Genomic DNA, 24,866 nt, shown 5'->3' with positions numbered 1-24,866 from the left:
CCCCCCTTGTTACATCAATCTCAACAAAGGATTGAACACTGCAAGGACTAAACACAACAACCCTTCAAGCAACTTTGATGAAATACCTCCATCAATTCTCCTCGCTCACCCAACAAACACCAAACTAAATCCATCAATGTATCTCCTAGCTATCAAACTTGCAAATATTATGTACAACATGAGACAACATCATCCCATCCTCCATGCTTAATGAGAACAAGTCTCCTTTGAGAGACCACTTTTCTCTAAAAGTGTTAATATCCCTCCTCCAATGCCATGAGAACCAAACCCTCCTCTAATGTACAAAAAAAAAATTGAACCAATTGAAATACACTAATCTCAGCCTATTTTAGGGATTACACTATCCACAAGATCTATAAATAAATGCCAAGCCCCCCCTTGCTCCATTAAGGGACACAAATTGATATTAGTGCTTCTCATGCAAAATATCATCTCTTTGCATGAGAAGCATTAATTTCATTTGATGCCTTCAAGCTCCAATGTTTTCTACTTAATTTCTAGAAAGATAGTTGATGCAGAGCGCTACAACGCTAAGCTTGGTTAGCCCAAACAAATACAGTGATATTCAATATCAATCAGCTCATTAGCCTTGCCGATACCATAGATTGAGTCCAGTACAAGCACTTGCAGCAGTTCTTGGGAAAACGGTTACACACTGAGACTTATTCACAATTTTGGTTTCTCTCGACTCAACAAAATTATTAAACTTCAAAAACTCGATACCAAAACTATTAAACTTTCTCCATGAAATTCAATAACCTATTGCATTTTTTAAAACATATAAACTATGTACTCCTTTGAAAACAAATATATGCATCTACACAAATCAAAACATAATTTCTTTAACCTCGGTTGTTAATTTCAAACACAACTGATTACAATGAACAATATCACTCCAATGAAACCCGATTCCATTCTCTGGTCTGTTCTTTCATAGAAACTGAAACATCAAAATATGGTAATCCATTAATAAAATAACTTCTTGAACTCGGTTCTCATTCAAACTCGGGACTGAGCAAGCTGATTAATAAGCTATTAACTCCAATCATGCCATTCACGGTTTTGATAACAAAGAGATTGCAATTCAATAAATGAACTTTCATAAACTTCGAACAGTCAAAGAGACAATCGAATGTAGATACAAAATGTTAATTTATTCAATCTTTGCATTACATTGCCTACATTGATTTCTCTTTCCCCTCCATTCTATTCGACTCCACGCAACCCTACTTCACCACTGCTACCCTCAATTCTGTAAATTGCAGACATAAAGAGCTTTCAAAACCGATAACTAACTCACAACCAACTAATTTCTAACTTCCGACAAATAACTCAACATGACCGGTGTAAAACCCCAAGTGTTTAGTCTTCTAAAGACACTTAAAATACTACTAAACCTTAATCATGATATGGACCCGATTATATCAAATTTGACTATAAAGATATAACAAATCCTAAGATAATATGAAATAAACTCCAAATGTTTCTAGAACTGTCATATTGAAGACATTAATGTGAGGCTCCTGCATCAATAGTCCTCCTCATTATCATGGTGGGGAGTCTTTCTTATGCATTGCAAAACCACAATCTTTTGTTTCATTTCCAATCGCAATGAGAGCTTTAGTTTTCAAATTCCCTCCAATAGGATCTTTAGCATGTTGAATGCAATATTTTCAACATATCCATTTTTCTGACAACAATAGCATTTGAATTCTTTGTTCTTCCCTATTGAAATGGTAGACTTATTCTTGACAAGCAAAGTAGTTTCAATTGCAATGAGAGCTTTATTTTTCAACTTCTTGTCAATAAGACCTTTAGCATGTTGAATGTGATTTATTTCAACATATCCATTTTTCTAACAACAATAGAATTTGAATTTTTTGTTATTCCCTATTGAAATGGTAGACTTATTCTTGACAAGCAAAGTATTTTCCTCAATAATTGAATGTAAAAACAACAGGATCAAAATTTGAAGGCATACTACTTAGATTATTTTTGGCATCGTCGTCTTCTATCTTAGAATGTATACCAATAGATTGATTTAGAAGGGATTGAAACATACTGGTGTGTTGAACAACACTTTCCTTTTCACTCATATTAAGGTTGAAGAGTTTCTATTTGATTGACATCTTGATAGTGGAAGCTTGAGATCCAAATAATGTACTTAGACCATAGTTGAACTACTCACCATTAGCAAAAACTCGCCAAGGCCTGAAAAAAAAACTTGGGAAAACTGGGCCAGTACTCAGCAAAAACTCAGCAAAAAACTTGGGAACTTAAAAAATTGCTTAGATTTAATTAAAAATGCATTTCTTTGCAAAATTCAATGAGAACATGCATCCAATGAGTCAATAAATGAGAACACAAAAGAAACAAGTTGATTCTAGATATATTTAAATGCAAAGTGGGTACAAAATCGCATCCTCATGAGGAATGTTGATGGCTGGAAGCAAAATAGTAAATAGTTTTTGTAAAACTAAAAGTAAATACATCATTACAATTACATCTTCCTCTTCCCAGTTCTAGTATAAACTGGGGGAGAGGTAGAACTAGAGGGTCTAGTTCTAGAAGTATGTTGTGGGCGTGGCGAGACTCGTGAGTGTGATTGTGCCTTCTCGCTCAGTATGTCTGACTCAAGCTGTGGCTTGTCCTCCATCCTGGATGAAGCTATGTCTCTCCCTGCTCCTGGCACTGGCAATGACTCCTCATCCTCCTCAATGTCATCCAGTGTGAAACCAAATCCACCCCCCTCCTCCATAGCCTACCTCTCCAAATCAGTGATGTCATCCTCTGTAAACAATGGAGGTTGCTCCTGTGATGTCCAATCACTGTAAGGATCTATATCATCCAAGTCAAGTGGACCAGCTGATGCTTCTTCTGCCTTCCTTAGGCGCAACCGAAGATTATATTGCACAAAGACAAGGTCATTGAGGCATTTTTGTGCTAACTTGCTCCTCTTCTTTGTGTGGATGGCTTCAAACAAGCTCCAGTTGCGCTCACAACTAGATGAACTACAAGGCTGACATAAAATTCGAAGGGCAAATTTTTTGAGATTTGGGGAATTTCCACACCAACTTTGCCACCAAGCATCTGCAAAATAAAATATTGAAAAGTTAGAAAGCAAAGAAAAAAGCGAAAACATAAATTATCAATTTATCAATTCAAATGGCAAATGTTATATCTGGGGTTTGAGTGGTTCTTCCTCTTATGGCCAACTCTGAAGAGAATAGCTTACCCCTTGCTTCCTCATAATTTTGGAGTTCGGCCACAATGAGGTCTCTCACTTCAACATCGGGACTCATCCTCTGAATGCATGTACTGAGGCCCTCCATGACCTGTCCATTAGGATCTGAGTAAGAACCCCCAAACTTAAAATGAGGGTTGAGGAAATACCCTGCTGCATGAATGGGTTGGTGGAGCTGATTGTTCCACCTCTTGTCAATAATTTCCCAAATGGGATCAAATTTGAGTCTATCCCTCTTTTAATAATTTTTTATAGACTTTTTGGCCCTATCCATGGCCTCATAAATACACCCCATGGCTAGTTTTGCCCTCTCCCTTTGCAATTTCTTCTCTTCCCCAATTGCAAGTACGACATTTATTTCTTTTTTTATTTTATCAGTGGTCCCAATGCATTCTCTAGCATCATGCTTGTCTATGCCTACAAGGTGGTATTTGAGGCGGTTTATGCTTCCATGAAGTATTTTTTCACATTTTATGCAAATCATTGTCCCAAGATCCGATCCTTCATAGGCATACCTCCAAGCCCTATCTCTAACACCTTTAGGATGGGTGCCTACATATCTAGATGGGCATGGTTCTAGTGGCCAATTAGAATTTGCCATAATTAATGGTTAATTAACCTACACATACAAAGTGAAAAAAGAATGTTAATATTTTAGTTAAGCAATTTAGCAAACTATCTAAATTAGTTGAAATAATTTTAGACATCATTCAAAGTTTTTTTTTTTAATAAATATTAGGGTTTGATATTTTTGAAAAACTAGAGATTCTTCAAAAAAATAGTGAAAAATTCAACAAAACTTGTCAAAAATAGCGTCAAATCTTGTTCCAATGACTCAAAAAAAATTTACTTAGGAATGATTTTCTATTCATCTAGATGCAACAAAAAATAAATAAAATGTTCTAAAAAAGCATAGAAAAAAAAATAAGAAAACCTACCTGGGAATCTGATTTTTCTTGAAAAACTACCTCAAATCCGCTTCAAATCCACTTGAAATTGGCAAGACTCGGTGGAAATCACCTTGCAAGAGTGTTGGAGTGTGTTTTCCCCCTTCTCAACAAAAAACCCCCAACTCAAAATGATGAAATAAACTCATTTTTTGCCGTTTTCGGCTTATAAAATCAAGTGGCCGAGTTTTTTTTACGAACTCGCCGAGTTGTTTTTGTGGCGAATTTAAGTGGTGAAAACTCGCAGAGCATAAAAACTCAACGAGTTTTCAAAACTCGCCAAGTACTCTGCGAGTGTGCCAACTATGACTTAGACCTTCCTAGATTTGTTTTGACATTTTGAAAGATTAATGTGATGCAAGTAAGAATTTGATAACCAGGACCAATAAATGTTGTTGCTTTGCGATCTTTGATTGCCCATTCTATTGCTTCATCTACATCTTGTGGCCTTTTTGTGTTTCCAAACACAATGTGCCATAAGTCCTTTTCAATTAGATGCAACAACATCTTTATTTCCCATGTATGAAAATCATTCCCTTCAATTTAGCAATAGTAATTGATTTTTCCATTTAAATAAAAATAATCTTATTGCTCCAAAAGGTCTAAACAACTTCAAAAATTGAGATCTTAAAAATATTTCTATATTAAGTAAGGTCTGTACTCATTACTTTAAAACAAACAAATGATTGTAACTCCTTATACACCTTTTAACAAGAAAAAATGAATACGTTTTATCTTATGTCTTCTTATAATACTTATATCACCCAAGTGCATGTCATGGCCCCCATCGAAATAGATTGCAGCTTGTATAACAATTAGGTCGCAGCCCTTACCTCAATCAGATCACAACCCTTAAGACTTGATGGAATAAAACAATGATCCCATTAAGGGTCAATTAATAGACCAAAATGACAGTGTTCAAACACAGAAATAAATATGAAATGAGAATGATAAATAAAGGAAAGAGGAAACAATGAATAGGACATATATAGATTGCGACATCACAAGGAAGCCAGCAGAGGGTTATACTAGTAGGATATGCATCAATTATCAGAAAATTGTTTTATTTATAAGATGTCACAAATTTCTAATATTTAGCTGACAGCCACAAAAGAGTTAATAACACTTTCCCGTTTATCAGCAAAATAGTAGTCTTAACAAATCATTGAACAAGTGCTTTCCAAGAGCTACGTTAAATGAAGAGGCATGTGGTTAATTTAGAAGAGGTGGCGATTAATTTCATGTGAAGAGGCAGCGATTAACTTGGGAAAGTGTTGACGTGTATTTTATACACAATCATACACAGAATAAAATACCAATAGGTATCTTATCCTCTCTTGAGAAAATAGTCTCTAACTGCTGAAGATCTGCAAAAAGGATCAGTTAGATGGACTCCAAGGTTCTTTTAGTGGGGTCTCCACGTGTGGACAAGCTTTTTAGCGGTATGATGTGATTTGCTGTTTCCTCCAAGGGGTCTTACGTATTCAAAGCTCGAAGATTTTACTAAACTAAAGGAACTTTCAAAAAATAGCAAAAAGATAGGGTTTAAAGAAGTCTAATCTAGCCTAACCCTATGAACGACTTAGCATGAATGAGATTTGGCAAGACTCAACCAACTTCAATTTTGCCATAAGATAACAACTCAATTGAAATTAGTGCGATCTTCTAAGGTAATATAATGGTGTTCAATGCATCAAAGATCAAGGACACTACTACGAAGGTACATATCCAAGACACAATGATAATTGAAGATTAAGGACTCAAAGTGTTCTCCAGTCGACCACACAAGGCGTTCCTACAATCAGCAAGAAGCTAGTGGTTTGGATTGCGAATCCTACCAAATATCAAATCTCACACTTAGTCTTTCAAATTAACAAACTACTTTGATTGAGCGTGATTCAAGTACATCCAACAACCATGAAGATAACTTAAAAAATTTGCAACAAAACACCATAACTTCAATATTTTATTGATTTCCAAGTCATCATATACAACAATTGCTTGAATTTCTCTCTTCAAGACTCAATCTTGCTACAAAATAAAAATTGCTTCTAACTCTAATCTCTCTTACATCAACTATTGACTATTACTCTATTCTTCTATTATACTATTCACTATTACCAAATGAAATGAAAAATGGGGGTATAAATAGCATCCCCAGTTACAATGAAAGGTCCAGATTGAAAGTAAATCAACGGACAAGATCATGTCACCTAAACCCTAATTAGGGTTTGTTACAAATGACCTCCTTTTTACTGAACAATATTAAATACATAGCCAAATATTAAATTTGGCACAAAAATCTAGGAGGTGTCAACCAATGAGAAATAAGATGTCATGTCATCTGTAACAACCTTTCATCTAGAATCTTATTCCCTTTCCAATTCTCTTTCTTAGCATATGCAATGAATTTTGTCACGATTCCTTCGATTTCTGTGATTGGAATCTCGGGAAGATTCTTGATACTCTCTTCCAAGTGGATAACCTGATCGAATGCATCTAGAAGAGCTGCGTCCCAAGTAGGTTCAAGTTCCTTAGTTCTATCAATCAGGAGCATGGTGGCATACATCTGATCATACTGCTCATCTGTAACATCTGCGTCCTTGCGAAAGATGATCTTGATTCTATCCTCAAATTCTTGTATATCTACATCTGTCTCGACCTCGATCCTTCTGCCAAGAATGGTACGAAGTACCTCAAATACTCTGTCCTGGATCAGATTGATCACCTCCTCAACTTGACCACATCTAACACTGATGTCCTCGAAGAGAACACTCTTTATATGGAGTAAGGTTGACCACTGAAACAAACTGTGAGAATCACCTTCTAAGATCCTCTCCTGCGTTAAAATTCTTCTGGATGTGTGTCTTATTACTTTCAAGACAGGGATGACAACGTCCTTAGTATGAGCAAATGCAGCTACTGTTGCCATCAATCTGTGAATAATCTCAAGGACTTGGATAGCCTGATGAATGATCTTCGACATCCTTGTAACAAACTCTAAGGCCATTGTATGAGATCTATCCATCCAACTACATGTACGCTGGACCAGGTTCCTAAATCTTTCTGCTTCATTGATCGATTGAAGGGGCAATGCCTGCACTGGTGATCTAACTGGATCCTGACGTCCCAAAGGTTCATTGATGTGACTGAAATATGTCCTCCATGCACCGACCTCTCTCTCAAGCTTTCTATTCTTTTCTACTTTTTCTCTAAGCTTATCCTTCAATGCCTCAAATGTGTCGGTGGCATCATCTAAAGTCTGCTCTGCTGTGGATGGTCCTAACTCAATAGTCTGTATATGATAGTCTTCTGCTAGGATCTCACCCTCATATTTGTCTGCTGCCGGTGTAGCTATCTGCAGTTTTCTAGATCCAGTCTCATCTCGAATCATCTTGGACATCTTTGTGGCCTTCTTCTTCTCTGTTGTCATATGTGAACGTCCAACAAGGCTCTCTAAATCAATTGCACTGTCCTCGTCCTCTATTACGATCACCTTAGTCAATCTTTCCTTCAACCAATCTGGGATATTCGATCTTGTCTCTTGAACTTGAATTTCTTTATGTACTATTTCTTCTTGTCTGGGAGGAGATGTTACTTCATTATCTTCTTCTAAATTATAGTCTTGGAGAGATCCATCTGACGAAACATGTTGTGCCTGTCCTTCCTCCTGTCTGTCATTCTGTACCATCGACTCCATGGACTCTTCCACTCGAACTGTTCTATCTTCTGGTCTGGAAGAAGTACCTGGTGTTTGATCTTTGTTGGCACCTAACTTTTTCTTGGAAGGCTCTTTCTTTTCTGATCTTTCCTTTCTCTTCGAACCTCTCGAATGGACATTGCCCTCACTGGCACATCAAAGGTTACCTTCACCTGAATTCCTAGGATTAGGATTGCCTTCACTAACACTGGCTCCACCTTCGGCTGGCTTTTCTTCCAAAGTAAAAGACATGGCTATGCCTTGTTCTCTCAACTTCTGATGCTGAACGTCTACCCATCTGCGAGTACAAGACAAGACTGGTGCCATCAAATCATCTAAATCCACGGCCTCGGGCTCATTCCAATTCAAACTTATTGTTTTGCTTTCTCTATCATATGAAGATTGGATGTGCCTGTCGTTGTCCTGAGCTTGGTCGGCCACTCTGTAAATCTTACATTTCCTGATGAAATCCAAAGGCAATCTAGAATGCATCTTTCGTTTTACTTCGAGATCATCTAGGAGATTCATCATAAAATCTTCAATTTGGTGCTCATGTCTAAATCTTCTACCGACCGTCTCTTCTAAATGTCCATGTGGATCAAAACTATTCCTCCAAGCAAAAGATGAAAAAGGATACAAGGCTAACTCCTTCTCTGCATCATCCATGGCTAAGACATTAGGACATACCTCAACTGAATTACCCAAAATAATAGGTACCTGAACTCCATTCTGATGTCTGTGTCTGAATGCCTTCACATATGCTGCCAACTGCCTTGTTACTTCAAGTAACACAATTCTGTCTGTCGGGTACCTTGGCAACATGTATGGAGGTAAAGGACATCCATGCACTCTAATGTAAGTGAACTTGGGGAACTGAATGAACCAAGCACCGTACCTCTTGATGAACTCCTGGGCATCCTGAGATAATCTGTTGTGAATCCCTCCTTGCAACGTCCTTGTGATGTTCATCGTGAAAGTATCATTGACTAACTTGTAGTTCTTCCCTGGTGGATGATGCAAGTAGGTATAGGATTCACAAGCTCTGACCTCGCCGGGTCCTCTTCCAATCACTCCTCTGTGAGGTAGTCCTGCGTACTCAACGCTCCTGATTAAGGCATAGATGACGTATGAACTCATGTGGAAGGACTTAGTAGCCCTGAGTCTTCTCAATTGTACGTCTAAGCAATGGCTAATTATCCTAGCCCAATGTATTGTACCCTTTCCTTGAACAATCACCTGGATGAAGTAAAACATCCATTTCTCAAAATAGAAGGCATGAGGTGCTCCTGTAACTCTGTTGAGCATGGTAATCAAATCTCTGTACTCCTCCTGGAAATCAATCCTGTGTGGTGTGTTCGGTACTTTGCTCAGACGGGGACGACTCTTGAGTAGCCAGTTCTTGTTGATTATGCTTAGGCAAGCATCTGGATCATCATCGTACACTGATCTGGCTCCTTCAATGCTCTTGTATATCATGTCCCTGTGCTCTGGAAGATGGAAGGCTTCACTTATGGCTTCCTCTGAAAGATACGCCAAAGTGTTTCCTTCATTGGACACAATTGTCCTGGACTGTGGATTGTAGTGACGGGCACACTCGATCATCAACTCGTGGCACTGAATGGCTGGAGGAAAACCGGCCGCCTTGATGATGCCACTCTCTATTATTCTCCGGGCGACAGGTGATGGCTTGCCGATGTAAGGGACCTCCCGGAACTTCTTCGTGCTAAAGTTCCCCAAGTTTGTATCTCCAATGTTGCTCCATTTAGACACGATCTTGGTCTCTACTTCTTCGGTCTTCTGATCTTCTTTCATGAGAGCCGAGCGACTGGTGGATGCTCCCGCCTTTGGGGTCGCCATACCTACACAACATTTCATTATAAGAAATAGATTTTGCAATAAATAACGTAAATAAGAGAGATAAATTTTAGGAAACCTCATGATAAGTCTCTAGAGTTATCATTTCCTAAAAAAAAAACGATTGAGCCAAGAGATTCAAGATTCAAAATTTCAAAATTTGAAATATGACGATGAATGAATAAAGCAATAACAATTAAATCGCCATACCTCGATAGAGAGCTAACTCTAGAATGCAAAAACAAAATTCGCCTAGGCAAAATTGGAGGTATAAGATAATCTTCAATATGATTTCCTCAAAATCGACTTCGCCACCTCTGGAGAGAACGTGATCTTCAAGTATTGCCTTAGACGTGGTCTTAAATGATCTTCAAATTCGCCCTTTGGCGTGGTCTTAGATGGATCTCCAAGTTCGCCCTTGGTGTGGTCTTCAAATTCGCACCACCTTTTGATAACTAAGCGCCACCCTTGGATGAATGAAATTCGCACCACCTTTGGTTTTCAACGCAATTCGCACTCCACACAAGATGATACTAGCGCCACCTTTGGTTTGAAATCGCACCACCTTTGAACACACTTCGCACTATATTCGCCTCTTCTTGATTCGCATGAAGAAAGGTAAAAACGATTATGTGAAAATGAACATTTCACTCCCCTTATAAATAGCGCTCATATCCTTTCACCCCTTAGGCCGACTTGACAAATAAAACCATTTTTTAAATGATTTGCAATAAAATAACAAGGCCGACTTGCCTAATTGAGCACTCCAAATCGATTTTATATTAATTAAATAATTAATTATTAATGCCTTGCGTTTTTTAAATGAGAATTTCGATTTTTAATAAAGGCAAAAAATAATTAATAAAAGATAACGCCATATTAAATGCTAAATAAAAATGGATTTTCAATTTTTTAAATCGATTTAGCATTTAAGGAAAATTTGAATTGTTTAATTTGGCGCCAAAACTGGAAAAAGGAAGGGACGTACCTCATCGCTCTGGTCCCTTGGAGAGGGACAGGAGCGATCCATTACTTGGTCTGGATTTTTGCATTTTTTTATGTCCAACTTCTTCATCTCCACGTTGAAAATCAATCATCTTGATGGTCCTTCGAATTTGATCGCCTTGTGTGCGCATATGGGTGTCCTTTAAGTGCATATCGCCCTGGTCCTTGTCCAAAGGACAGGAGCGATCTTCTAATTTCCACGTTCAATATGCATCTTCTAACTTCGATCTTTATTGTTGGCGAATAACATACTTGTTCCTTTTGCGCTTGATTCATTTGTTTGCACGAAGTGTTTGGACGCATTAAAGGGACCATCGCCCTTGTCCCTTGGAGAGGGACAGGAGCGATCCACGTTTTCTCCTTAACCTTGGCAACTTTGTACTTCGATCTTCATTGCAATGTCCTTCAAACATCGTCCTTCACCTTACCTAACCGCGCTTTGCTTTGATCTTGAAGGAAAATGAGTGTTTTTAATAGTATCGCCTTGGTCCTTGTCCAAAGGACAGGAGCGATGTGAGCTTTTTCATTGATTGGCAATGTTTGGACGTTCAACACTCTTGCGAATTATCTTCAAACGATGCCTTGGACCATATGCTATCTTATGACGTCTTGACTTAGCTTGAACTTGAAGCAAAACAAGGAATCCAAAGCAAATCGCCCTGGTCCCTTGGAGAGGGATAGGAGCGATATAGTCTCCATGCTCAAAATGATGATCATTTTACGTTCAACACTCTTGTTTATCATCCTTTTATCATACCATGGACCCTCTAAAACATTGCAACGTCTTGTCCTTACGTAAATTTTGCATGAAATGGCCAATGCATCTAACATCGCCCTGGTCCTTTCCTGAGGGACAGGAGCGATCTATGTTATAGGGTGTCAATTTCTTCATTTTAACGTCCTTTGAGTGTTTGCGCATGATGAAGACGCCTTGAAATGTCCCTCGCCACCTTGTCTTGACTTGTGTCGACCTTGAACTTTGGAGGAACGACCTTGAACTTGCGTAGGGAGTATTATCATCATTGTATCGCCCTGGTCCCTTGGAGAGGGACAGGAGCGATCCTTCCCTTGTGGCCACTATCTCACTTTGCCAGGTTCCAAGCTTATATTCAACGGATTCGTCCCTCTTCACTCCATTCGTCCATGCCTTGACATCATCCGTAACCTTGCAAGAAAAGCAATTATATCAAAAATCGCTCTGGTCCCTTCCTGAGGGACAGGAGCGAACTAGGCATTTAACACTGTTATGGACGTCCCAAAAATCTTCAATTTATATTCAATGCGTTCATCTCATGTTTTCCCTTGCTTTTGAACGTAAACTTGCCTTGACCTTTGTCTAGATTTTGCATAATGAAGGAAATCGCTCTGGTCCCTGGGAGAGGGACGAGAGCTACAAGGTACCTCGCCCTGGTCCCTTGGAGAGGGACAGGAGCGATTTGGTCAATATAGGTCATTCTCCTTCGTTTTTTCATATCAAATTATATTCATTTGGCAAAGTATCTTCCTTCGGACCCTTTCAAATCATTAAGTTTTCGAAATCTTGCAAGGACAAGGCGAAATTTGAATTGTAGTTCCGGTCCTTCACTGAGGGACAGGAGCGATTTTCTTCCTGGAGGCATTTCTGTGCTCATGAAAATCTTCAATTTATATTCAATGGAAAGATCTCGCCGTTCTCCATCGCTTCCAACTTGAAATTTGTCTGGACTCTGCAGGGATGATGAGATATTTGAAAATGAGCTCCCGTCCTTCACTGAGGGACAGGAGCGATTTTGCTCCTACAGGCCAAAATAACAAGATTTTTCACATTTTAACACTTCACGAGGCGAAAACAAATCAATTCCAATGCCCAGGATCAAAATTCAAAAAAGTCAAAATTTGGTCAAAATATTCAATCAGACAAAAATTCACATTGACGGTCAACACTTAGACAAAATCAAGCTCTGCATTAACATTCCAATTGAAAATTAGACCATTTTGGCGAATTCATTGCATTCAAAATTTGCATCCTAGAAAAGGAAGCTCAAAAGCTCTCAAAAACGACTGGATTTTGGCCTGAAAGGACAAAATTTAAAACCCTAAGGCTTGACCCTAAATCCAGACGACCAACCGACTAACAAAACCCTAAAAACGAAAGCAAAAGCGAGCGAAAAACAAGCAAAAAGAGGGGGTCCCCATTTGCGATGGGGCGATGTGTGAAATGGTCACAACAGAAAGACACCTCATCTGGGAAAGGGGTAAGAGAGGTATCTATTTATCCTCCATGAAGGCTATATAAGGAAGAACTCCATTTAGAGACAAGGCATCAAAGAGATCAGATCATATATACAAATTTACAATCAGTAGAAAACAGACTGGCAATCCAGCAAGTGATTGGTATGCAATATGTATTATGGATAAAATCAGATTTAAGATTAATAATTAAATATATAGCAGTTCCAACATACTAGTGGTTTGGTATGAGTTCTTTATACATGGCATGATATCTGCTTACTGATGATTAAAATTATGTTGTTGTTTATACGTACATATACATTTATATATATATGAAATTATTGCTTAGCTTTTATATATGAATATTTATGGTGCATCTCTGTTATATGTTAATAAGTATCAAAAAACAAATACAACTTTGCAATAGTCTGTCACAAAGGTGGAAGAAAAGGAATCTGCAATTAAGGGAGAACAGCATTATAGGGCACCCTGTTACAGTGACAAGTGGGGAGAACAGTAATGAGGGCACCCTACTGCATTGTGAGAGGGAGAACCACTAAGGGCACCCTATTGCAATTCCCTTTTCTACTCCTGCATTGAGGGACTATTGATGAACAATACGGATCTCCAGTCACAGAAGAATGGAGGATTGCATGAAGGGAGAACACCTGTTTTAGGGCACCCTACCATGCCCCCCTTATGCCATATCTTCTATGTCTGAGATTCACACATAAATTAGACTTGCTGAATGTATGATTTCCTTGCTCTAATAATAGATTTATCTCATAAATTGTGCCTGCAATATTACCCAACTGATTGCAGGTTTCCATAATCAGAATTAATTCATCTCATAGTAAAGAAATGTACCCCTAACTAGATTATATGCCTGTTCCATTTGGTGTTTGTGAATTTAGGGCAAAACAGGGAGTGATCCAACAAGGGGACATTACAGTGGATGTAGTTTTTATGGTGCATGAAACATCATAAACAAGTTTCAAACCATAGATCAATATATTTCAAATTTGTACTTTTCACCAATCACGCACAATCTCCACAAATTCAATAAATATAGAGGAACTATACCCAAGTAAGCAAAGACCCTTTCAAGTTTCCTAGCTATACTGCATGCAATTACTTTGGTAGCACTTCACATATGATCCATCTATTACTATATCTGCATGATTGCTTCATATGTCAGGTAGGCATGTCATCAAGAAACAATTCTAAGTTTCTAACATTATAGATAGAAATGAAATGAAATGAAATGGAAGATTTTCATAAAGTGCATGATATCAGACCATTTATGGACAAATAACCACAGCAAAAGAGCTTGCCAATATACAAGTAGTGGCAAACATGTCTCTCTTGGTGCGAATGGTCGGTAGTGTATCTACATCTTTCAATCATGGAATCATCGCCCACAAGCAAAACAATCTATACACACTACCATCCTCTTGTACATCACTCCAACCATATATCACATCAGATTAGATTTAGGGTTTGATATCATGCATTTTTATATTGAATTTCCCACACACAAAAGACACTCGTGACTGGAAAATGCATTCAACCCAATAGCTTTAGGGCCACACCTCTATGAAGGAAATGGAATCTTCACACAATATTTGATCTCTTAGGATCTGATGCTACAACATATTGCTAAGGATCATGGAATCACTCTGATTCCACTTTAGAAAATGGAAGAGCATGGACCTACAGAGTTAATATGCCATGAATCATACAGATAATTGCAAATGATAACATAATGAATTTGGCATTTTCACATGATATTACATTGCTATCCAATGTGACTTTACAAAAGCCTTATTTTCCCGTGTACAAATTATGAATACAACCTACAGGAATAACTTCCCAAAAACAACTATTCTAATTTATTATTGGTAACATATTCCAACAAGTAAGACATGGACCTATAATATCAAATAGTTGGTTGCCCACCATGTGTCTGCTTGCGCCATTAGCAGGTTGCTATTGCCAAATAGGGCCCCAAAGGCTTAGACAAAAGTTATTGTCAAAGTTAGAGTGCTTTGTAGCTGATCTTATAGTTTAATGTCAAAAGGAATTTTTAAGCCTGCAATTATTTTAGCAATCACCGAGGCTAATATCTCCAATTATAAGCCTCCTTTCTGTAAGTTGATTTCATCAGAAAAGTCTTCAATCACTGGGTTGGTACAAGGGGCAGAATTGATGAGGCCTATAGATGTATTTTTAATGGGCAACTAAGTGGTTTGTTCCAATCTGTTACAAAAGGAAGTGCTGAAGCTATTGAAAGTTACTTCAGCCAATCATACAGAATGATTATATTGCAAGAGTCTGAATGGCTTGATTCTCTTTCTTCTAAAGAGGGTTTCACCTCTAACGAAAGTGTTAAGGGGAGAAAGATGATGACATGGAGATTGTTTCTCCCAAGAAAGGAGGATCGACAATATTAACCAACAGAAAATCTAAAACAAAGAAAAAATCCTCTTCCCAGATGATTGAAGATCTCAAATAAAAAAGGGGTAGAACTAAGGAAAAATTGTAGTTATTGGTTTTTGAGGGCAGGGGCCCCAATACAACCCCCAACTAATTAATCAAAACAAGAACAGCTACATAAAACAATCTAGCAAACCAAAGATATTTCTGGCTCTAATCATCTAACATGACCATAGTTTTAAGACTCGCGGACTCGCCACGGACTCGCGAGTCCAGTGGCGCCACAAGTCGACTCGCCAAGGACTCGCGAGGCGAGTCCTAGAGAGTCAAATGCACGGACTCGCGAGTCAATTAGAAAGACTCACGCAACCCAGAAATACGCCCAGCAAGCATAAAAAAGTGGGTCTTTTTTATTTTTTTTCACTCATTTGGCATTCTTTCTTGGTTAAAACAGGTTTGTAAGGTTTGAAGGAGGAGAGTAAAGAAGATTTAATCAGCAAAAGAGATCTAGGTAAGGATTTTTCCTCTTTTTTTTTTCATTTCCATGTTCTGAAAATCCAAAAAATCTTGAAAAACAAAGGGATATGCTACCAAATTTTTTTTATTTCCCTTTCTAACTTATTTCCTTAAATTTTTTTCTTGTTTTTGGATGCTATTTTTCCCAAATGATTCATTGTCATTTTTTTTGTTGATTTTCCACAAAACCTTGCTGATTTTTTTTTTTTTCATGTTAAATCGGCAATGGGCAACCCCAAGGCCAGGAAGACAAAGAGATAAAGCATGGAAATATGGGATTCCTGGAAGCAAAAAAGGGGAAGTCACTTGCACGGAATGTACAAAATGGATGACGGGTGGAATCATAGATTTAAATACCACCTTGCACAAATACCTGGATATGGTGTGGACCAGGCTTGCAAAACTCAACAAGCCATTAGAAAACTCGTGAGTAATCGCGACCCCTAATGGTGCGTGAGTTAATCGCGGAAAAACTCGATGCGATTTTTCCATATAGTCGCCGCGATTTTATTGACAAATACTCGCCGTTAATCGCCAAAACCTGCCCGAAAACACGGCACAAAACGCGAGAAAAATGCAACTTAAGTCGCAGGCAAGAAAAAAAACCTAAGTCTTTATTCCATTTCACGCGACTCCGGAAGGCAAAAAACGCCACGCGATTTCCAGTAGGGTTTGCATTTGCACGCGCGACCAGGTTTTTACTTGTTTATTCGTGATCTTTTTGTATTGTTTTATTTTGAATTCACAGTCATTTTAAATTTTAATCGACTATGTATTCACAGTCAATTAAAATGAGTCAAATGACTGTGTTTTAAAATTTTAAATGACTGTGAATACATAGTCAATTAAAATGACTGTGTATTACATAGTCACGGTCATTTCAAATGACTGTGTATTACACAGTCATCATTACACAGTCACAGTCATTTGAAAATGACTATGTATTACACAGTCACAGTCATTTCAAAATTCAAATGACTGTGTAATACACAGTCATTTCGAAATTCAAATGACTGTGTATTACACAGTCATCATTCATTTGAAATGACTGTGTAATACATAGTCACAGTCATTTGAAATGACTGTGTATTACACAATCATCATTACACAGTCACAGTCATTTCAAATGACTGTGTATTACACAGTCTTCATTACACAGTCACAGTCATTTGAAAATGACTGTATTACACAGTCACAGTCATTTCAAAATTCAAATGACTGTGTATTACACAGTCATCATTACACAGTCACAGTCATTTGAAAATGACTGTGTATTACATAGTCACAGTCATTTCAAATGACTGTGTAATACAGTCATTTTCAAATGACTGTATTACACAGTCATCAGTCATTACAGTCATTTCAAATGACTGTGTAATACACAGTCATTTTCAAATTACTGATGACTGTGTAATACACGGTCATTTGAAATGACAGTGTAATACACAGTCATTTTCAAATGACTGATGATTGTGTAATACATTAATGTACATTGTAATTAATGACTATGTATTACACAGTCAATTGTGAAATGATTGTGTAATACATACTCATAGTCATTTGAAAATTTGAAATGACTGTCAACTGTGTAATGTCAATGTGTATTAAAGTATTTCATTTAAATTTAAATTTGAAGTTAAAAACTTAAAAAAATACACAACCAATTAAAAATTTTAATTTTAGATAGTCATCTATTAATAGATGACTGTAAATAAAATACAGTTATACAGTCATTGTAATTTTTGGATGTTCGTGATTTTTTTTGTTAACAAAGTTGGTGGCAAAAAGAGAGACCCTTGTTGGAAACATGGGAGACCAGGTCCAAAATGAGGAGATGTTTTTTGCAACCATTGCAAAAAAATTGTAAAAGGTGGCATTAATAGGTTCAAATATCACCTTGCAAAAATTCAATGCCGAGATACCACAAGCTGTACGGAATGTACTGAAGAGGCTACGAGAGATGCAATAGCAGCACTTGAAGCATATGATCAAAGGAAGGCAACAAAAAAGAGAACAGCAGAGGCAATAGCAGCCCCAAGGGCAGATTTGAGTTCCATAGGGTCACATACAGATGTGGGGACATCTGGTTCTTCCCTTGGGCCACGGATACAAGCAAAGGGAACTTTGGACAGCAACATGGAAAACTTCTTTGTTCCACGTAACACTCCTGGTGCACAACCTGGATTGCTTGGCACTGCATGGAATAAAGAGGCTCACCAACAAGCCAAGGTGGCGTGTGCTAGATTTTTTATCTACAACGATGTTCCGTTCAATGCTATTTCTAGTCCATCTTGGGACCAATTGGTCACCGCGTTGACTGTGGCAGGTAAAGGGTTCAAGTCCCCAAGCCGTTACGAGGTAAGTGGACCGTTATTGCAGGATGAGGTCCAAAACACTCATGCATTAGTGGAAGAGCAAAGGACTATTTGGGAAAAGAATGGCTGCACCATTCTTTCTGATGGATGGACAGATGGTAGGAATAGGGCACTCATCAACTTTCTAGTTGCTTCAGGAGGACAGTTAGTATTTTTAAAATCAATTGATGCCTCCAATGAAGTGAAGAATGCGGAGACCTTGTGCAACATGTTGGATGAGGTGGTGATGGATGTGGGAGTGCAGAATGTCATCCAAGTTGTGACTGATAATGCAGCTGCATATGTGGCAGTGTTGACGTGTATTTTGTACACTATCAAACACAGAATAAAATACCCAAGAGTACCTTATCCTCTCTTGAGTAAAGCCTCTGATTGCTGAAGATATTGCGAAAAAGGATCAATCAGGATGACTCCAAGGTTCTTCGTTGTAGGATCTCTACGTGTGGATAAACTCTCTGTGGTATGATGTGATTTGCTGGAATCACAAGGGGACTTACATTTGATGATTGAACGTCTGATCTGCTTTGAATATTGCTGGAACACAGGCTCTTACTAGCTCTGATTTGAAAAAAGGAAAAAAGACGAGGGTGAGGAAAGGATCTAATCCTAACACTAAGAATGTAGGAGCAATGAATGATCTTTGATGAAATTCTAACTAAGTCTTGTTTTGACATCGCAGGACCATCTCCACAAGGCTAGTGCGATCTTCGAAGGAAAGCTTTATGATGTTCAAATCATCACTGCAGGCATAGACACCATCAAGCTGATGCATATCAATGAAGAAGCGACAATTGAAGTTAAGCTTAAGCTGAATGATTCCAGTTGACTACACAAGGCAAGTCTGCAATCAACAAACTGCTAGTAGTATGGATATACGAATTTAACCATCAATCAAGCACATTTCTTCCACTCATCTAATAACATGAAATCAAATATGAGAAGTATAAAGACCATGCAAATTGTCGAATCGACCCATAAATTTCACCATTTCTTCAATGAAGTTACAAGTCTTTTACAACAACATCTTGGCAACAATCTTTGCCTTCTCTCTCTACTCTACTCTAATTGCTATTCTATCAACTTAGCTAATCACCTTCTAACTACTCTCTATTCACTAACTCTATTCTATTGCTTCCAACTGCTTTCTTTACAAATGAAGAGTCGGGGCTTATATAGTGCCCTTAATACAATTCGATGGCTGAGATCAATTTGAGATCAATGGCCAAGATTTAACAATGGAAACCCTAATTAGGGTTTGTTACAACCATTACATAACATTTAATGCTTGACCAATGATAAAATTGTATTGCTTGGACACATGTCCTCTCTGGAAAATTCCACCAATGAATAGCCGGGGTAGGTACATCAAAGTTTATGCCACCTCCCATGAGTTAGGTACATTGAATCTGGTCATGCTAAGGTGGACCATACTGACTGGAGAAGTGATGACTAGGATGCCACCTCGTCTGACACTTGTAACTTGGTAGATATTCAACTTGATGTTGTTGAGAAGCTAGCTTTGATTAATTCATCTGGAACTATCTGCTTGTTCAACGAACCCTTTGCTCTGACTTCTTGTGTCCTTGATTTGCAGGATGATGATGTACCTCGCCTTGGAATACTGGACTAGAAGAGGTTGCCCTTATCCTGATGATGCTGGATCGAAGAAGGTTGTCCTTGTCGATGCTAGACTGGAGGAAGTCGTCCTTGTCCTTGCTTGATCCTCTTGGAGGAGACCGTCCTTGATCTGGCTTGATTTTCCAACTCCAGGATCTCCATTTGATGCCTACACAAAATATTAAAGTTAGTCTTTTGAGCATCAAACCTCAAAGCATGAAATTTAAGACCTTTCAAAGGTAAAACTTAAGATATTAATTTGAAAAAGCCATGATAAATCAAGAATTACACATTTTCAAATTAATAATGAATGGAATTTGGATCTTAAAGACTTAGATTTTACAAAATTGCAATGGGATCACAATAAGTCTTGAATAAGAACTTAAAAAATGATTCTTCATACCTCCTCTTTGATTGTTTAACTTACAAAACCTTGGCAAAAGAAGGAAGAAAACCGGATTTTGATGGACGAGCTTAGATTATAGTTCTCCCTTGGATGAATTACGCCTCCTCTAGCTTGGAAAAGAATAAACTCCACTAGCCTCTTCAAAATCTGGAAATTCGCCTTCAAATGCCTTCAAAAAAATCTGGAAATTATCCTCCAATCTAGCAAGAAATTTGCCTCTCCAATAGCCTTCAATATGAATTTCGCCCTCCTTAGTCTCCACACTTGGTAGAAATTCGCTCCACTCCAGCTAGATTTCGCACCTTCAAGTAGCTCTCCAAATTCGCACTTGAAAGGATGATTGAATGATTTGAATTGTGCAAAAAAAACACCTCCAATATATAGAGCGCTCACCTTCCACTTACCCATGAGGCCGACTTAGCAAATAAAAGGTGAAATAATAAATAAAACCTAAAAAGGAGTAGGCCGACTTGTCAAATAAAGGCAAAATAATGCCTTGTGCGCTCCATTTTTAATTTTAATTTCACAAAAATTAATTTTAAATGCCTTTATAATAGAAATTCAATTTTTTTAGGCCCAAAATTAATTTATTAAATGCCAATTTAATTAATTTTTTCAAATATTCCAAAGTTAGCAAATTTTGGCATCTAATGTGATTTGGAAGATATTAACGCCCAAGTATGGTAAAAAAAATAATGAATGCCAATAACTTCGCTCTGGTCCCTTGGAGAGGGACAGGAGCACTTTTGCATTTTAAGCCTTGCACTCCTCACTTTTCACGTTCAAAACTTCATCTAGGCATTTTAAAATGGCATTTTCAATAGGCGTCTTGAGTTTAATTTACTTGATCTCTAGAAGGAACGTGCCTTAGGACATTTTCGCCCTGGCCCCTTGGAGAGGGACAGGAGCACTTTTTCACTTTTGTCTTCAATCCTTCATCTTTTAATTGCCAACTCTCATTGTGGGGTAAGTAATGATCTCTCTTATCCATTCCATGCACTCTTAACTCGTTCCTGCAAGGCAAAATAGGTTCTCCCAAGATTTTCACCCTGGTCCTTCAGTGAGGGACAGGAGCACTTTTTGCATTTTAGCATAGGATTCTCAAATTTTGAAGTCAAATCTTTGTTCACTATGCTTTAGAAGATCCTTACCATCTCATACAACTTTGCCTTAGCATAATCTCGAAGGGAATTAGTTGTTTTCACAAAAAGCACTCTAGTCCTTCAGTGAGGGACGGGAGCACTTTTGAGTCCATTGCATGAATTCTTGATCACATTAATCTTCAATTTACCCTCAAGGCATAGAATATCACATTTCACTCCATCTTGAGCCTTGGTAATAAAAATATCATTTCAAAATGCAAGGTAAATGGTCATAATTGGAAATTGCGCCCTGGTCCCTTGGTGAGGGACGGGAGCACTTTTGCCAGTTGTCGTCAAAGTTTGCGACTCTCGCATCTCAATTCCACTTCAAGGCACTTTAAACACTTTTTCAAACTTGCGCCTTGGCCTCAATTTATCCAAAATTGGCAAGAAAGACAAGATAACATGTTAAGTGCTCTGGTCCTTCAGTGAGGGACAGGAGCACTTTTTCAACTTCAAGCTTATCCGTCCTTTGCTAGCTTCCCAAATTATCTTCAATGGGCTAATCATGTCCTCTTTCATTCATTTCAATCACAAACTTGCCTTGGCCTTGCAGGAAATTTACACTTTTTGGAAAATCGCTCTGGTCCCTTGGTGAGGGACGGGAGCACTTTTGACATCTTGGCATACTTCTTTGTTCTTTAAACCTCTCAATTGCGTCTAAGGCATAAAACATGATGCGTCCTTCCCATCCAAGACAAGTTTTGCCATAAAATATCAAACAAAGAAGAGAAACTTGAAAAAGTGGCATGGTCCTTCAGTGAGGGACGGGAGCACTTTTTGTCATTTGGGTTGATTTACTCCTTTGTAGACTGCTTAAATTATATTCAATGGACAAAACATGCTTCCCTTAACCTCTTCAAATCATAAAATCACCTTAACCTTGCAAAGATAGTGCAAATTTGAAATTCAGTGCTCCGGTCCTTCAGTGGGGGACGGGAGCACTTTTTGCCCTCTAAGCCAAATTGTCTCACTTTTCACCTCGAAATTTCTTTGCTAGGGAAGATTTCATCTTACTTCATGCAATGAATAAAAGTTAATGTCCAATAAAGGTCTAAAATTGTGCATATAAAGAAAAGTGCTCTAGTCCTTCAGTGAGGGACGGGAGCACTTTTGACCTTCTAGGCCAAAACTTCATTATTTCATTGTTTTCAATCAAGTCTGGATGCTTTATCATGTTCATTTCGTCCTTCACCATGCCTTTGATGTCTCAATTTAGCCAAACAAGGCCAGGAATGGCTCCAATAAGCTTTTTCGCCCTGGTCCCTTGGAGAGGGACAGGAGCGCTTTGCCTTGGACCCTTGGAGAGGGACAGGAGTGCTTTTCGCTCTTTTGAACTCTCTATCAGGATAATTTTTATGGAATATAAGTATAAGTGACATTTCCTTCTATCTTTCTTCTTTCTTATACTTTAAGTTATATTCCATATATACTTTCAGGATGTTTGAGAGTGGTTTCAGACCTCCAGGAGTTATATTGCAAAATCTAGTTTTTGGAGGTTTTTCAGTTTCCAGACTTAGTCAAATTTCAAGATCAGGACTTTCAGACTTAGCCAATTTCAAGATCAGGACATCACTCAAGCCGGACTCGCTATCCTATTGATCTCCCTGACGGCACTCAAAATGCAAAGGCTAACCAACAAAACCCTAAAAAGCAATAAAAAGCAGGGGTCCCCATTTGCAATGGGGCGATGTGTGAAAACGTCACAACAGGCAGCCGGCAGACTTCTAATGGCTAGACATCCGACATTATTTTGGAGCCCTTGCGCTGCCCATTGTCTTGACTTGCTCCTTGAGGACATAGGGAAACTAAGTTGGGTAAAGAAAGTGGTTGAAGATGGAAGGAATATCACCAAATATATCTACAATCACACATGGGTCCTGAATCTTATGAGAGAGCACACTGAAGGTAAGGATCTTGTGCGATCGGGGGTCACACACTTTGCTACCAATTTCCTCACCTTGCAAAGCATACTTGCTACATTGCCCAACCTGAAGCGGATGTTCATGAGTGAAAGATGGTTGGGGAGTCCTTATGCTACAAAGCCTAAAGCAGAGAAGGTTGTGATTGCCATTTTTGATACTAATTTTGCCAAGATAGCGGAGGAGATCATCAATGTAAGTTTTGAAACTTTAATTGATGATTTATTATTTAATTTTCTAATATTTCAATCTGCTGATTTTGTTAGATTTTTTATATCTAGGTGTCGGAACCGTTGGTGAGGGTGCTACGAATGGTGGATGGGGATCATAACTCCATGGGGTATCTATACGAGGCCATGGATAAGGCCAAAGAGGCGATTCAACACTTGTATGGGTCAAACAAGACCAAGTATGAACCCATATGGCGCATAATTGATCGGAGGTGGAACCATCAACTCCACCAACATATTCATGCTGCTGCCTACTTCTTGAATCCCAAGTTTTTTTACTCCCCGAGTTTCAGAGCAGATGCAGAGGTTAGAATTGGCCTTGACACATGCATTCGGAGATTAGTTGATGATGAGATCCTTCGAGACCTGATACTTGATGAGTTGCAGAGCTATAAGAAGGCCTTAGGGGAATTGTTTTCTTCACCTGATTGCAAACGTAGGAGAGCCACCTTACGACCAGGTAAAAAAAAACATATGTTTAATTTTTACCATTTATTTCTCTCTTTAAGATTATTGAAATCTTTACAAGTTATAAATCACATTTTGTATCCTTGCAGATTTGTGGTGGGAAGATTATGGTGCCACAACGCCTAATCTTCAAAAGCTTGCCATCCGCATATTATCACAGCCTTGTAGTGCTTCTGGTTGTGAGCGCAACTGGAGTGTTTTTGAGAACATCCACACAAAAAAGCGCAATAGGTTGACTCAACAACGCTTGAATGATCTTGTCTATGTGCGGTACAACATTCGATTACATGAGAAGAAGGTGCTAGGGCAAGATTCACATGAAGCACTTGACTTGGATGACATTGATCCATATGCAACAGAATGGGTTGCTTCTCTTGATGATGTTGATAATGATTTGGATCCATTCCTTACTAATGAGCAGCTGAGTGAGTTGGAGAGGGCAGGAGAGGAATGGGATGCGGAAGTCGCAGCACGTGAGGAGGAGCAGGAGGTTGATCATGCAGCAGAGGCACCTATTAGTGTTGAGGATGTTGCCACTACTTCAGCATCACCCACCCAGCGGCAACAATCTGTTTTGAGCTTTAGTCGTAGACGCAATTTATGATTTCTTATTTTCATTGATACCAAACTTTGAACTTGATATGTAATCAGAATTTCAGAGGTTCTTGTTTTGTGGTCTATGACTCTATGACTCTATGAGTCTGTCACTATGATACGTTGATATGTATTGAACTCTTATTCATATGTTGCACTTGGTTTTTGGTTTATGCTA

The 24,866-nt window shown here is 38.4% G+C and overlaps 1 protein-coding gene across 1 annotated transcript; it reads right to left on the bottom strand.

The window, feature by feature from the left end:
* Positions 1 to 2,419: 2,419 nt before the first annotated feature.
* Positions 2,420 to 5,478, bottom strand: LOC131876403 (uncharacterized). The gene is made up of 2 exons (XM_059221678.1): positions 3,257 to 5,478; positions 2,420 to 3,111 (listed from the first exon to the last, which is right to left on the bottom strand). Exons 1-2 carry the CDS (start codon positions 3,351 to 3,353, stop codon positions 2,783 to 2,785), a joined length of 426 nt encoding a protein of 141 aa, XP_059077661.1. The 5' UTR covers positions 3,354 to 5,478; the 3' UTR covers positions 2,420 to 2,782.
* Between the last annotated feature and the right edge of the window lie 19,388 nt (positions 5,479 to 24,866).

The sequence above is a fragment of the Cryptomeria japonica genome, chromosome 5, assembly GCF_030272615.1.
Source record: "Cryptomeria japonica chromosome 5, Sugi_1.0, whole genome shotgun sequence".
Lineage (NCBI taxonomy): Eukaryota > Viridiplantae > Streptophyta > Pinopsida > Cupressales > Cupressaceae > Cryptomeria > Cryptomeria japonica.
Note: the sequence above shows the minus strand (reverse complement) of the source record. Positions and strands in the feature narration are given on the sequence as shown.

Bases quoted from the DNA above. Each gene is read 5' to 3' on its own strand.
- LOC131876403 (XM_059221678.1), bottom strand. From the start codon at position 3,353: ATGGAGGGCCTCAGTACATGCATTCAGAGGATGAGTCCCGATGTTGAA. The intron at 3,112-3,256 runs GTAAGCTATTCT...TTTATTTTGCAG, and splicing joins AAATTATGAGGAAGCAAGGG to ATGCTTGGTGGCAAAGTTGG.